General features: G+C 38.9%; 2 protein-coding genes across 3 annotated transcripts in view; one reads left to right on the forward strand and one right to left on the reverse strand.

Moving 5' to 3' along the window:
- Nucleotides 1-1,043: 1,043 nt before the first annotated feature.
- Nucleotides 1,044-6,411, reverse strand: LOC308389746 (galectin-related protein B). The gene is made up of 4 exons (XM_080871270.1): nt 6,328-6,411; nt 5,882-5,967; nt 4,486-4,666; nt 1,044-1,922 (listed from the first exon to the last, which is right to left on the reverse strand). The coding sequence occupies exons 1-4, from the start codon at nt 6,352-6,354 to the stop codon at nt 1,779-1,781; spliced, it is 438 nt and encodes a 145-aa protein (XP_080727396.1). The 5' UTR covers nt 6,355-6,411; the 3' UTR covers nt 1,044-1,778.
- A 1,199-nt stretch (nt 6,412-7,610) lies between these two features.
- Nucleotides 7,611-14,792, forward strand: part of zfyve26 (zinc finger, FYVE domain containing 26) — a 29,171-nt gene continuing 21,989 nt past the window's right edge. For both annotated transcript variants that reach the window (XM_080870385.1, XM_080870386.1), the window contains exons 1-14: nt 7,611-7,742; nt 9,036-9,322; nt 9,421-9,496; nt 9,734-9,820; nt 9,918-10,067; nt 10,185-10,506; nt 11,836-11,960; nt 12,155-12,319; nt 12,442-12,530; nt 12,628-12,779; nt 12,893-13,099; nt 13,435-14,031; nt 14,196-14,360; nt 14,514-14,665. In XM_080870385.1, coding sequence (XP_080726511.1) covers nt 9,132-9,322; nt 9,421-9,496; nt 9,734-9,820; nt 9,918-10,067; nt 10,185-10,506; nt 11,836-11,960; nt 12,155-12,319; nt 12,442-12,530; nt 12,628-12,779; nt 12,893-13,099; nt 13,435-14,031; nt 14,196-14,360; nt 14,514-14,665 — 2,478 coding nt within the window. In that variant the 5' untranslated portion in view covers nt 7,611-7,742; nt 9,036-9,131. The remainder of the gene's footprint in view (nt 7,743-9,035; nt 9,323-9,420; nt 9,497-9,733; nt 9,821-9,917; nt 10,068-10,184; nt 10,507-11,835; nt 11,961-12,154; nt 12,320-12,441; nt 12,531-12,627; nt 12,780-12,892; nt 13,100-13,434; nt 14,032-14,195; nt 14,361-14,513; nt 14,666-14,792) is intronic.

A 14,792-nucleotide genomic window follows, 5' to 3' on the forward strand; every position in this document is an offset into this window, starting at 1 on the left:
CTCGGCTTTACTTTGTGACTAAAGTAAATAAGGCCTAACCCCCACACTTTGTGAATCACTGGATTAAACTACCTGTGTAATAGATCATTACGCTTACTGCACCTGGAATAGCTTCAAAAGACCTGATGTAACAATGAAAAACAACCTATTCATGCATCACATGATAACATATCAGTCAAAAACAAACATATTTTTGCCCGAACAAGAAGTTTGGACTTTGATGCCTTCAAGAAATTCTTTAGACATTATTAAACAGTGTTTAATGAAATAAAATAAACTACATATAAAAAGCACATACTGTTGGAGAGAGTTATATACATACAAGAAACTAAAAGCACGTGCAAGTGCATGGTGCTTACAGAGCCTGTTTAATCATTTTCTATCAGCACCATAAGACCTGTATGAATCACAGTTACTGCCGGTGTAGTGGAGGTTTATTGTATCAAAGGTGTGTATTTTATCAAAAAGGTGACTAATCAGTCCTTTTCATTGGAAACACTGTCCTTTATTCTTACAGTTTGTCCAGGTGCACAACTTAATAGTAACATACTGCTCGGAAACAGTTATAGAGGACATCATTATAACTGGTTTTAGCTATAGCTTCATGCGAAGGCCCACATGAGCGTGTAATTGGCGTTAAATTACATTCTATGTTGTGCCAAATTTTCTTAAAAAGTCATAAATCTAATCTGGCAATCCCTAAATAGTGAGCCTGTTTTTCAATGGTGCTTTTTCTTAAGTAAAGGGTATGACATCAAGGGGAAGTTTAATACAAGTACAGACTAGAAAAGCCTCAAGAGGTGCATGCATGAGACACTCCCAGGAATCATAGACAGACACTCCCACTCAGCAAGCTGACTCGAGCCTTTATTTGAATGACTCAAGCTGAGGTGGCGGTGTTTTAATGCTTGTTTTCACAGCAATCATGATGCAGTTTCTACAGGAATATGAAGCTGTATAGATGATGATGTGTTTTGGAAAAAATCCAGACATCAAAAACATAACAACAAATTTGATTTATTGCAATGAATTAAAGTCATTATGAGACATTCACATAAAAAGTGCTAGTTGTAAATGAAGCACACAAACTGTCGGGTGATTTCAAAGCCAAAGTTGGTAAAAACTGAAGGTTTGACAGACTCACATCCATCCACCATTGTGTTTGATCAAGACACAAGCACACTGTCACACTAGCATGCAGTAATGGAGGGTAACTTTTTTTGTTTTACATTATTATTCCTGTTACAGTACTTCGTTGGCACAGAATGACAATCTTTGTTAGGTATTCAGTTTCAGAAACATTCACCTTGATGTGGGTGCTCGTAAACATAAGTGCTTTCAAAGGTTAGCCCCAGAGAAATCAAAGACAAAATGCCTGAAATCTCTTTTTTTTAGATCACAAAAACTTCATTTTTGATGTAACACATCATGTTTGTACAAATGTATGTTCAGGAAAAATAGTAGAGCTCAGATCGCATTTTTTATAACTTAATTCACTTTAGTTAAAATCACATTCCTCATTTGACTTGAGAGATCGATGACTGGTACATTCAGTCAAGAGCTTCAAGTCTCCAAACAGGTAATCTTAGTGAAGGCACTTTGTCTTAACATGTGATTACGAGGCAGGTGTAACTTTGTCTGAAATTGGAAACACAACATTCCCCTCATGGGGAAATTTATGCACTCAGAAAGTAGTAGTCTATTCTAATCTTATTTATTGTATAGTATACTGTCCCAGGGCATCCTCATGTTAGGTGTCTGCGTATGAGGCGCTGGAGTTAGGCCACCTTGGTAAGCTGTAGATCGCCAAAAACTCTTAAGGCTGTGAGGGAGGCGAGCTGGGAGAGGCGGTGAGTGAAGCCGCACAGAGGCTGCCCATCCACCAAAATACGAAACTGCTGGTGTTCACAAACGATCTCCATCTAAGAAAATATAGATTCAGTCAAAGTTAGTTTTTACATGTAGGTTTATGTGAAAAAACAAACTGCTAGAGCCTGAACCACAAACTAATGCTGCATCAGAGAAGATAATAAGAAAAATACCATTCACAGAAAATGACATTTGCTAATATGACTCTAAGATGATTAATACATTTAAATCTATTTATTATAACTTAAACTCACTAGCGCTATCAGCCTTTATCTGCAAGGCAGAGAATTCTTTTTGTTAGTAGGGCCTATTTTGCCTTGTACATCTTGTATGCACAAGCATGCAGCCACATGATGGTTACTTCTTTTTGTACTGACAGCTGGTAGCAGTAATGTGCCAAGAAACAGTAAGCAAAGGCAGGACTGAGGAAGACCCCTGGATGTAACAACCACTGATGGATTAGGAAGCTGGATCAGTTGTAGACATTTTTTTCCAGCTGCCATTCATTATATTACAGGGGGGAATCCCATTAGACACTGTGTGGAAAACTGTTGTTACAATACCTTCAACTGCTAACGTGTTTGGTTTTTAAGCTTTTACAGATATATAGCTTTTTACAAATATATAACACCTCTCCATGACCAGATTAGAGGCCATCCACAATCCAATTATTCTAAAAATATCCATCCTATTCAGCCTATATCCAATATCGCAATGGAAAAATGCCCTGTGGCCCACGGAGTATTTTTTTATAAGTCACCAACATGAGCAAACCTGGAAGCTAGAAATTTTTTTTATTATTATTATTCAAGTGAACAGTTGCCATTTTTGGCTTTAGCGTCCAGTTCCCATTAATTTTTACAACCATGCATTATGACTCAAAGTCTTGCACAAACATCTTTTGTAAATGTTTTATGATGCAGAAAATTCAGAGCAGAAGCATAACTGGCATTTCTTTCTATCAGTCATATCCCCTCTTGCACTCTCTCATGCTGGGGAAACAGTGGCAAACAGTAACTTGTTACTGAGGCAGCAAAACAAACAGCTATAATACAGCTTTAAATGCTGACTATGCAAAATGAAGGTAAAAGTAACTGCCAGATCATACACACTACTACAAGATTCAGTGTTGTTATGGCAACAAGTTAAAAAAAAAAGAAAGATAAAACTGTGTAAACATATGAACCATGTTTCACTCTCACCTTTGGGTGCAGCAGTATGAAATACATGGATGCTGTTTTACAGACTAAACTTAGACAACATTTAACATTGTAGCGTTGAAGCTTATTGAACTCTTGAAATCTTAATCCAGAGATTATAAAGGTACCTAGTAAGTAAAGTTAATTTATATAGCAGTTTTTAAGACAAGAAGCTGCCACGGAGTACTTTATAAGGGTATCAAAAACAAGGTCAAATAAAGACACCTGAATCAAGTGAAACAATACAAAACAAAGAAACATTACTCTGCTTGTCTGAATGGATGTATTTTCAGCTTTTCTTTTCTTTTTCTTTTTTCTTTTTTTTTTTTTTTCTTATAAAAAAAGGTGCCACAAGGTAGCGGGGGCAGAGAAAGATAGGCTTTTCCACAGTTTTGGTGCTAAGGTTTGGAATGCACAATCTCCCTTAGTTTTCAGATGACGGGAAGACCTCATCTGTGGGTCTCCAGTTTGGAGAATATGGATGGAGTAGATTGATGTGAGTGGGGGGTCTCACTTTGTAAAGTCATAATAGTAAGAATCAAGATTTTAAACTGATATCTAAACCTAATCGGAAGTCATTGTAGACACCTTAGGAATAGGGAAATATTAGAGAATCTATGAGTGTGAGCGGCAGCATCTTGGACAGATTGGAGGTGATTAATAGATGCTTTAGACACACAAGAAAATAGAGCATTACAATAATCCAAGTGGGAGGAGGTGAGCTCATGAACAAGATTTTCCAGTTCACATTTTTAGCCAACGGTCCTGAGTTTAGCAATTTTTCAAAAATGAACCCAAGATTTTGTGGATTAGCTTTGCAGTGGATAGAACCCAGACATTCTCTAATTTGGGGAAAACGCTCTCCAAAGCAAGAATTAGACACTCTGTCTCTTTCCTGTGCTAACTCGCTAAAGATTACTTGCCATCAAACTATTCATAGCATTAGGTCGGTCAGTTAAAATGGATAGCTTATCCAAGCTTTAAAAGAGAGGTACAGTTGAATGTCATCTTCATACAGATGATGAAAAAAATGGGGTTAAAAGAACTAATAAAAATTGAAAATAACAAGGGACTTAAACAGGATCCTTGTGGAACGCCATATGAAAATGCAGCCACATCAGACCAAAATTTCCAGCTGTGACCCAAAGTGATGTGAGCCACTCCAAGACAGGGCTGGAGTTCCCCACCATGTGGCTTAACTGATGAATTAGTATCAGTTGTTTCAATGGCAATTGAGCTAAAGTCCAGCAAAACAACGACTGAGCAATCACTTCATCTGTAGCCATCAAAAGACTTTCAGGAAAGCTGTTTCCATTGAGTTTAAATTTCTAAAATCAGATTGAAAGTTATCAATAATATTGTGCTTGTCCACCACCTTCCTTAATTTTGTCCCAACAATCTTTTCTTTGACCTTTACCTTGAAGGATTCTCCAGGTGCAAAGGGAAAGAAGGAGAGGGTATTTTCAGAAGAGCCCCATTTTCCGTCCAAGCGCGCATTTCTTTGGACGGCCTTATCTCTAAAGTTGACTTTTAACTGTAGACCCACATCACCCTCGGTTTCCTCTTCCTGTGGCTTAGTGGAAAGAGTCACCTCAATGCTGCAGAAAGCCAAATCAGACATAAACAAAGACAATGTTTAAAGATAGGAGTGACAGATTTTCTGTCATCTTTTCTTCTAAAGGAAGTAGTTCAGTCATCAGCAGAACAGTGACATCCTCTGGTCTCTGTTACAAGTAGTTGTATTAGTCAACAAGGTAAGAAGGAGATAACTGAATAGCAAATTACATCTGGAGTGGGCAATTCATTTTCCCAAGGGGCCACATAAGAAACTGAGATTGTTGCAGAGACTGGCACCACTAGCTCATAAACAGAAAAAATAGTATTAGCTAGTCACAATTTCATGTGATCCATTGGGAAAAATAAGTCCCCACTCCTGAATTACATAGTGTATTGATCAGTGTTAGACCATTTCAGAACATAGTGACTATCTAGAAAACAGGCAAAAGGCATGCTAGTTGATCCCTGCAGGAGACTGTATGTTTTCTAAATTATAGATTTGAGTCAAATCAGTTTTTTCGTGTGGAAAAAACAACAAAACTTTGCGTCAGTGACAATTTAAATTTTGCCTTCAGCATTTTAAATCTATTTCCATACTCTCTCGGAACCAGCATAATAAAGTAAGTGTGTGTGTGGCATCAGTATTTTTTTTTATGATGATGATGATGAAGTATTTATTATCAGGACGCAGTGTATTAGCACTTTGTTTGGATAAATCCACAAGGGAAGCTTAGAAAATCTATAGCCTTAAATGGACAACAAAGATGTAACTTAACAGCATTTGGCCTCAAGCTCTTTAAAGATACTTCGACCAAAAATAACTTTAAAAAAAAATCTTATTTAAAAAAGTCTGTCACAGTTTATTTTGTGCTTAATCTTACTGTAAAATCTGTCCTATTTATTTTAATTCTTATTGCACTCAGGCTATTAAATTACTAAGGAAAAATAGCTAGCCGATGTTATCAACCAAAAGAAATTCCAGTGACTCTTTAGATTTCATGGGATTTGCTCCTCTCCCACGCACATTTCACAGACTAACCCTAATTAGGAAATGCATTGGCACTGCCAAGACATTCCCAAAACAGGAACTAGCTGACTGGCATAAGCACTTGCAGACATCAGCTGCTTTAAATGAGCATCTTTCCCTCTAAAATTTCATTGGTAATTCTGAAATGTGCGCAACAGTAGCTTAATAGTAATGTAATCACTCCCCCCCTACATTTAGACGCTTAAAATGAAAACAGGTGTGCACTAACCTCTTGGCTTTTTTGTCAACAATTCCCATCACAACCAGTTTCATTGAAGGCCGCAGCCCACCTTTTATCTCTCCGATATACTCCCCCTGTGAAACAATAGAGATGAGCCAGATGAGGCCTATAGCGATACAAAAGACAGCTCTTTTTTCTCCTGAGTCTCCTTGAGTTTATTATTCTGAGGATACATGTGTATAAAAGCTGTCTCCTAATCCCTGCTCCGTGCTGATGTCTTAATCTGCGGTCAGTTGCAGTCTGTTGCACCGGCCGGAACAATAGCTTTATTGATCCCGGATTTAAACAGTCAGTGACTCAGCTGCACAAACTATATTTGTATATCTACCGCGTGCCCTAATTCAAATAATACTGTTGCATGCAGATATGTCACAATGCACGAGCTGCTTAAAAGAACGGGGGAAAAAACCGAAAGCAAAACGAAAGCTACGTACATTTTCTTTATTGTCCTTTTCTTCCATTCCACTCAGGGCGTGATGCAGTGTGGAGGTTTGGAGCGGCGATACACACTGAGGACGGACTGACTCTGCCTCCAGCTGGCAAACCCCGCCTGCACTACGTTGTCATAGAGACTGGCTCCCAGTGATGATAGTGGGAGAGGCAGACAGAGAGTAAGGGATGGGGCGGCCGAATGCACACTCATACATTCATTCTTTTTAATAATGAAGGAATCTGGTTAAAGGTCAGTCAGCTTTTCTTGTATCTGTTGACTGTTATCTCACAAATTTTCTTCCTCTTTGATGTCTGAGGTCCCTATCAACATTTTTAATGACAAAGTATTCAGCTTGATCAACCTCAGGCCGATGTGTTTACTGGCCATGGTTTACCACAGACCTTAGAATCAGAATCTGCTTTATTGAGCAAGTATGTGTACACATACATGTAGTTGGACTCCGGTTATTTCTTTCCTCTCAGTGTCAGTAGCAGACTAAACAACAGACAAAAGTGACAATCACAGCATATAGCCTGTTACTATATATACAGTATATACATGAGCAGCAGGTATGATGTTTAGATACAGACACTATGTGAATTTCGATCAGAGTGACGGTCTGTGGGAAGAACCTGTGCAGATGTTTTGATTTGCAGTGGTTGATACCAGAGAGAAGGCACTGAAACAGGTTTTGTCCAGGGTGTGAGGAAGTTTCTGTCATCATCTCTGCTGTGTCTTTTTGATAAGTAAATTTATATTGGATACAATAATCAAGCACTTCATTTAGAATAATAATCATACCATCCTGATTGTGAAATTTGAACATTAGAAGGCTAATTAATAGAAATGGAGAAAAAAAATCATGGATTTTGGGTGGGAGGACATGGAGGGGGTTGGTGTGACAAAGGAGGATGCTGTGAATAAGAGTGAGATGAAGGCAGATGAGCTGCTGTGGTGACCCCTAAAGGGATTAACTGAAAGAAGAAATAATCACAAAGTTTTTCCAGTCACTGAGGCTTTTTCTTGACTGCAGTGTTTTGTAGCCCAAATCACAGCATCATATTATTACAAAAAAAAAAAAAAAAGCTTAAATGCTGAGAACATGATTGGTTTAGAAATATTATTCCAAGTCAAATACCTCCCCTATGACAACCCCCGCCCTTTTTTAAGTAGCCTTTTTTTAAGTGCCAGTATTTCCGACTGCATTTTAAGGCATCAATTAAAAAAAAAAACCAAAACAATCCGTAACGCCCTCTTCGAACCAACCTTTGCCCAACCGGAGTAGGAGAGTCAGCTGATTTGATCACATGACTCTCGTTATGCAGCCTGTATGCAGCTAGCATAACAGGCCGAGAGAAAGTCGTAGGTAGGAGTAACTTGCACCCAGTTTGAACAAAAAACGGCTCAAAGAAATGAGTAAGTAACTTTTCTGAATTTATTTCTCAATAATTAATGTGAGTGCAACGATACGGCCCTGCCAACTGTTACGGAAGTTATCCGACATTTTTAAGCTACATCCAATCACATTGATTTCTAACAAAAGCTAATGCTAACTAGTGGGATAACTGTCAAAGAAGAAAACCGTTTTGTAAAGCGAAGTTATCGTTTTCACTTTGGACGGGAAGCATTTCACTCTCTACAGCGAATAAGATGTACAGCTTAATTAATTACAGTTTGTAGCTTTTCATACATTTGGTATAAATTCTGCTTTTGGGTTGAGTCAGTGAAGAACATATAAATTCACTTTAGGTAATAATGTGATAAGTAGACTACTATTGAAATTAAACGTGTAAGCGCCCCATAAATGTTTAAGACTTATTTCGAGACCCACAACAAACTTTCTTTTTATCTCTTGCTTGTGTTCTGCCATTCATGATCTTCTATGTAAAAGGGTCGGTACAGTTTTAACTTCTTCTTTCATACCGTTTAAAATGTATGTAAAATGTATAAATTCCGGGCTTAAGGCAGGTCTTCCAAGGTCTGTTTTTTCTGGTGTGCTTTTTCTGCATTCGAGTGCGTTATCAGTGTGTTTGGGATCATTGTGATGCTGAAAAATGAAGCTGCTGCTTATCAGATGGTATGGTGGCTCAAAATCTAATGATACTTTTCTGCATTAATAATGGCTTTGCATTAACTGAATTAACCACTGGCTTTCTAGCAGCTGCAGCGTGTTTTACAGATGGCTGTAGCTACTCACTTTTGTAACTCCCCCCAGGCCTTTTCTGTAGTATTACACATTTTAAAACAGAAATATCACATTTGGATTCATCACTCCACCAGACCTGATGCCACTCACTTTCAGTCCAGTCCATGTGTAATTTGGCATACCTCAGCCTTTTCTCTCTGTTTCACTTCCTTAAGGCTTCTTGACCGCCACTTTTGTGAAGTGGCTTTATAACCAAACAAACACTGAAACATTCTTGTAAAAATATTCAGGTACAAAGACTGGACTGAAAAGGCAGCCAAAGAAAAAAACACTAGAAAACCTTCAAAAATGTGGTGAACTATTCCTCAAGACCACGTTAAAAATGACAAGAAATTCTGCCTCCTTGGGAGCAAAATATGAAGAAATACAGAAGTGTTGTCCCAATGCTTTTGCAGCTGTTTTAAAAGAGAACAGTCGATGTGGGTTTTTGGACTAATGTAACAAATAGTCTGTTACTATTAATATTCATGAAAAACCTAAATAAATATCATTGTGTGTTTCAGGTAAAGAAAGCTCAAGGGTGCTCCTTGGCTACCTGGTAGTGAGGTTGGGTCTTCAGGTGTGACTGCTGAGCAGAAAGCGTCACTGGGAAAGTGACCATGCATCCCTTTGGCTGTGAAGCCGAGACATCGCTTCAGGATCTGTTTGAGTACTTCAAGAGGTGCCTGCAGCATGGAGAGTGGGAGCTGGCAAGGGCATGTGTACCACAGCTGGTTAACTCTGAGGGAGGACTTTCCGAAAATTTACGGGACATGATCAAGGCTATTGTCAGCCATCCTTACAGCTTAAAGTGAGTCAGAAGTAAACTATAATAAGAAATAAAGGCTATGAAGACATTTTGTATTTGAGCTTCTTTAAATGATTGAGTGCCAATAATGTTTTTTGTAGATGGGAGTCAGTAGGGAGTCCACATAGACTGGCTTGGTTTTGGCTGCAGGTCTTGGAGAAATGGACAGAAGAACAGGTAACTGTCACAGATATAATAAAAGTGAAAAAAATTTAAATTTCTGTTGTGTTATTATTTTATTATTGACATATTTTTAAAACTAATATTGAACATTAAAAAATAAATTTTTTGCTCTTGCAAAAAAAGAGATAATATTTTGTTGTGTAAATAATGTGAAAAGGCATTTAAAACATCACAGCTGAACAGTATGAGAGCAGAAAAAACACCTATATAAAACTTTTTCTTTAACTTTAGGTTTCTCCTAATGTCAGAAGAGAGCTGGAGTTTTTGTTACTTCTGGAGGAACTGGGGTCAGAGGGCATACCCGAGACTGTTCTCAAGGTTAATTTGCTTTTTATTGCCAACTAGAGTCGAGCTTACATTTGACAATAAAGACTTTTTGCTATTCTGTAATTATATGACCACAATCTTTCTGTAGGAATTGCAACATGCTTTCTTGGATAAACAGTCTGAGCAAAAGGTGGTGGAGAGTTCAAGAACAACTGCTGCTACTGTTGAGTCTTGTTTGTTAACTCTGTTGGAAAAAAAAAAGCAAAGACTCGCTCAATCTTTAGCACATTTCTTACAGGTAAAGTCAAATATATTGTTACCATGTATGAGTAAAAGTACCTGAAAAATGTATCAGTGCAATTATCATATCTTTAAAAAAAATATTTTGGTTTTCCTAATTTCATCCATTGACCAGGCATGCACAGAGGACCATACTCTGCAGAATGCATTCATCCAGCACTTGATAAGGAAACTGAGAAGGCCAGAGAATGTGGAGGAGTGGGTGGAGGAGATATACGCTGTGTTGGCTGTGATGCCATGGAGCTCCCGTAGAAGCGATGGGCAGTTGGAGGCACTTTGTGAAGCACTGTGGGCAGCCAGAGTGGGCCCCCTGAAAGAGGAGAGGATCCTCAGCTCCTTGCTTCGCCCTCAATGTGACGCACTTGTCTCGACATACTGCTCTACTGCTCTCAGGCTGCAGAGAGATCATCTGCTGAGGAGCTCACCTCACACACAAGGTAGTCCGTTTAAGGAAATTTACATTATTCTGCCAACCATTCCATGTCCTCCAGCTTTCCCCAATCTTACAAACAGTACATTTGCACAATAACTGAAACTAGCCCACTGAAAGAACAATGGGCTGTGAGGTCAGTTTCTTAATCATTAGTATGCAAATTGTCATGACCATTAATCAACAACCACTGATGTAAGGCGAAATATGTATCCTTAGGCTTCCTCCTCGATTCAGAGGTGGCCTTTCCCTTTTCTTGTAAATGGCCTCCTTGACTCCCCGCTCTAACCAGCGTTCCTCCCTGTCCAGGATGTGAGCATCCTCATCATTGAAAAAGAAACCACTGGCCTCTAAGTGTAAATAGACCGTGGAGTCCTGGCCTGATGAGTTAGCTCTTCCGTGTTGTGCCATCTGCTTCGCCAGAGGTTGTTTGGTTTCCCCACTGTATAAATCATGGCAATCCTTCTGGCACTTAACAGCGGGCACTGTATTACTCTGTGTTGGGGGACCCGATCCTTGGGGTGGACCTTTTTTTTTTTTTTTTTTCTTTTTTTTTTGGCGCAGCGTGTTTTGGGGGTTTAAAAGCCATGGAGACAGTGTTTAGAAAAAATGCGTCTCAACTGTTTCGATACTCCTGATACATAGAGGATCACTAAGGGTTTATATTGAGCATGCATTAAGACGTATTCTAGCTTGATCCTTAGGATCAGTATGATGGCCAATGCAATCCAAAAAAAACTACTGGTTTTAGCTAGAATATGTGATTACTTTAAGCAGTTTCCTTGTTGGTTAGTTTGACAAATTGCTTTGAAGTACAAGCACATGTTCCTGTAAGTCAGTTCCCCCATGAGCTGTTTTTGTGGTACTTTGACATTTATTTAATTTTTTTATAGTTTTGATACTGATGATATATTTATAGTTTAAAAACCAGACATCCTCTGCTTTATTGTGCTCAAAGAGAAATGCTAGCATCACCTCTTTCCTCTTTCAGTTACACTTCTGCATCTGTGGGTGTAAAGCTGTGGCAGATTTAACTGGCTCTGAAGAAGATTTCCTCTTTTCTTTTTCTTTTGTTTTTGTTGGTTTCTGTTTTGACTATTGTGATTTAGATTTTATTATTACTTAAAATAGGGTTGTTGTTTTGTTTTTAATTGTTTTTGTCTTGTGCATTAGCTGTATTTTAACCCACTAAATCTAATCAAAAACATTTTACTAAATTCTGTAAAAGTCAGGGTTGTGTGGATTTCTTTTATTTTTATTTTTTATGGTTTGCTTTAAAAAAATTCATTTTCATTCTGTTATGAATTCAATTGCTATTTTTATATTCCCCTGTTAGTTGAGCTGCCTGAAGCAGAGCAACTTACCATCAGTTTATGTTGCCACAAAGATCGTCCATCCATTTGGAAGACCATCTACTTTGAGTGCCTTAGTAGTGGAAAGCACTTCCTGGAGCAAGTCTTGGTACGTAAATAACTGGAAACTGGTAATACTAGTTTAGTAACCAGATATAAATTCCTCCAAGATGTAATAAAAAGTGCACAGAGTGTTGCTTCGGTGGTATTATTTTTATAATGCATACTGTATGTTGATGGTCTAGTAAACCAACAGCATGAGATAAAATCGAGTAATGTAATAAAGCTGGGTTCTTCCTGTAGGTTACTGCACTTGACCTGATTAAACACGAGGAATTCAGTCAGCTGAAAAACTTGCTGCAGCTGGAGTTCCAGCCCTTGTCCCGTCTGCTGCTGCTGCTGGGATGGACACAGTGTCGCAGTCTGAGCTCGGCTCAAAAGCTGCTCAGCATCCTTCACAAAGAACAGGTCACAGCCAGAATCATTTAGCTCTCCACACATCTACATGCACCTCAACCTCTAAAGACATTTTCCATCTTTTTAATATTTGGCGGTAGTGCTTTACTGATACTCTGTTTTCACCTTTTCAGGCAGCAGCCAATGATTCAGTTCTACAAGAGTTTTCTAATCTTTTGTCAACTCAGCTTGGAATACTTGAATGGTGTAAAAATAACAATCCGTAAGCACTGGCTTTCTCTAGATTGAAGTCTTGCTGTCATTTCATTTTTAACTAGTTACTCTTTAGCTTTTAATATATTTGTGTTTTGTGTCTCTAGAGGGATTTCCATGGAGGCATTGTTGGCAAAGCTTCACACTCTGGACAACCACTCATCCCTCTATATCCTGCATTCTCTGACTCCTTTGGCTCAGTTTGAAGAACGCAGGATATTAGATCTATTACAGCAACTGCCAAATTTACCAGAAGCAGGTTTGTGTTATGCATTTTGTTTGTTCAAATGAGTAAAAAATAATGAATTTGATGCTGCATAGTATTTACATTTAAAGGTGTCTGTGGTTCTTTTATTTGTGTGTTTCTTGCAGAGGGTGCTGGGGCAGTTGGCACTCTCAGCCCTGTTGTACAAAGAAACATAGTTTTGTTCCAGGGGTTCTGTGCCATGAAGTATGCCATCTATGCACTCTGTGTAAATGCACATAAATACTCAAACTGCACCAAGTGTGATCCCATGCAACAGTACCAGTCCTCTGATGCAGAAAAGGACCAAAATAAAACCTCAGCTTCCTCTGAAGGTAACAAGGCCGTCTTTCTTTTATAAAGTGAAGCTTTACTTTGATAATAGATGATAGAAAAGTCTTCTCTCTTGTTTTCTCATTACAGTCTTTTGGCAAAAACGTACACATTTTTTCTGCATCAGTCACATTACAGTTTACAAACCAAGTTTTAATGGCAAATTTCTTCTAGAAGTACAGAAATATAGACAGGAAGCACAGGGAAAGACCAGGAAATTGCATTAAAGGTCAAGCTGGGACCCAGAACAAGGACTTCCACTCCTACGTATTAAAGCCATCAAGGTTGTTTATCGTTTACTAATGTTTTCACTTTTTTTGGTTGTGTTGTTTTTCAGATTGCCATTTGGTGTTTCAACACTACCTGTCTGAGTGTCAGCTCTATCTGGAAGCAGTGCCGGCGATGTTCCGCTTGGAGCTCCTGGAAAATATATTTTCTCTCCTCTTTCTGTCCACCAGTGACTTTGTTCAGCAGAGTCAAAAAGATGCAAACTCAAATCAGAATGTAGGGAATGACACTTGCTTTCCAAATACAGGAAACAAAAATACAGATTCAGAAAACAAAGGACAGATGGATAACACTGAGGAGAGAAAAAAGGGGAATCAAAAGCTATGTTCAAGTCCAACAGCAGACTCTAGTCACCTGGACCTCGGACACTTTATCCAGGGCTGCAAGGGGTTTCTGGTTGATGTGACTGGCATGGAGGGGTTTTTAAAGCTGTTGAAGGAAGGACTGGAGGGAATGTGTGTGGTGGGTCAGCAGGATGGACAGGAGGAAGGAAGAGCATTGCCTCGAGAAGCAGAGGCAGCAGCAACTTTGGGCTGCTCGGTGACTGCTGAGTCATTTGGGTCACGCTTGCAAAGGTTGACCAAACGCACTGCAGAGGCTCAGTGGAGGCTGCAGATTATTACCAGCAACCAGAGCACTGGAAATGGTGAGCTAGCAATTTATTTTCTTTATTCTTCTGTATGTTTAAATAACATGTTTGACTGGGAACTGACATATGTACTGTACCCAGTACATATGACTATGTTAATACTTAGGTAATTATTCATCATAAATTCTTGGAGCTTTGATGTTACATTGTTTTAACCGCAGGTTCAGAAAGTCCTCTTACAACTTCAACAGTAGGCTGCACTGTCACTCCTCTGGGACCCCGCAAGAGCTCGAGCCTGAGGAGGCGAAGGAAACCAGGAAGGCATACCATAGAGAGACACTCCTCCACAGAAAAACACAATGGAGAGGTCAGCACAAGCACATCAGGTAAGGAAAAATATCTGGTTCTTCTTTACATATGTAAATAATCCTTAAAGTCTTAAAGCTGTAGGAGAAATGTATTTTTGTTTGTCTGCCTTTGTCTTCAAAGTCATTTTTCTGTTGTTGTTGATTTATTATCATTTATTAATATTTTGTGAGATGGTGGAGGAGGAATGACAACAGGCTCTGTGGAATTGGAGTTTTGTCCATGTGGAGGTCCCCACAGTTGGCTGGTTCCTGCCATGTTGTCCCCTCCAGAGTCTCTGCTGATGTCCTGCATCCGACGAGGAAACTTCATGGAAGCTCATCAGGTCTCTAATAAAATTTGAATGCAACTGTCTGCTTATTTGTTTTAACAAAGCTAAAAAAAAATCATTTTCCTCTTTACCCTGGGGCACCTCTGTCAGTGCGCCCCAGGGTGGCTGTGGCTACAATGTA

Source organism: Rhamphochromis sp. 'chilingali', assembly GCF_963969265.1.
Source record: "Rhamphochromis sp. 'chilingali' genome assembly, chromosome: 21".
NCBI lineage: Eukaryota > Metazoa > Chordata > Actinopteri > Cichliformes > Cichlidae > Rhamphochromis > Rhamphochromis sp. 'chilingali'.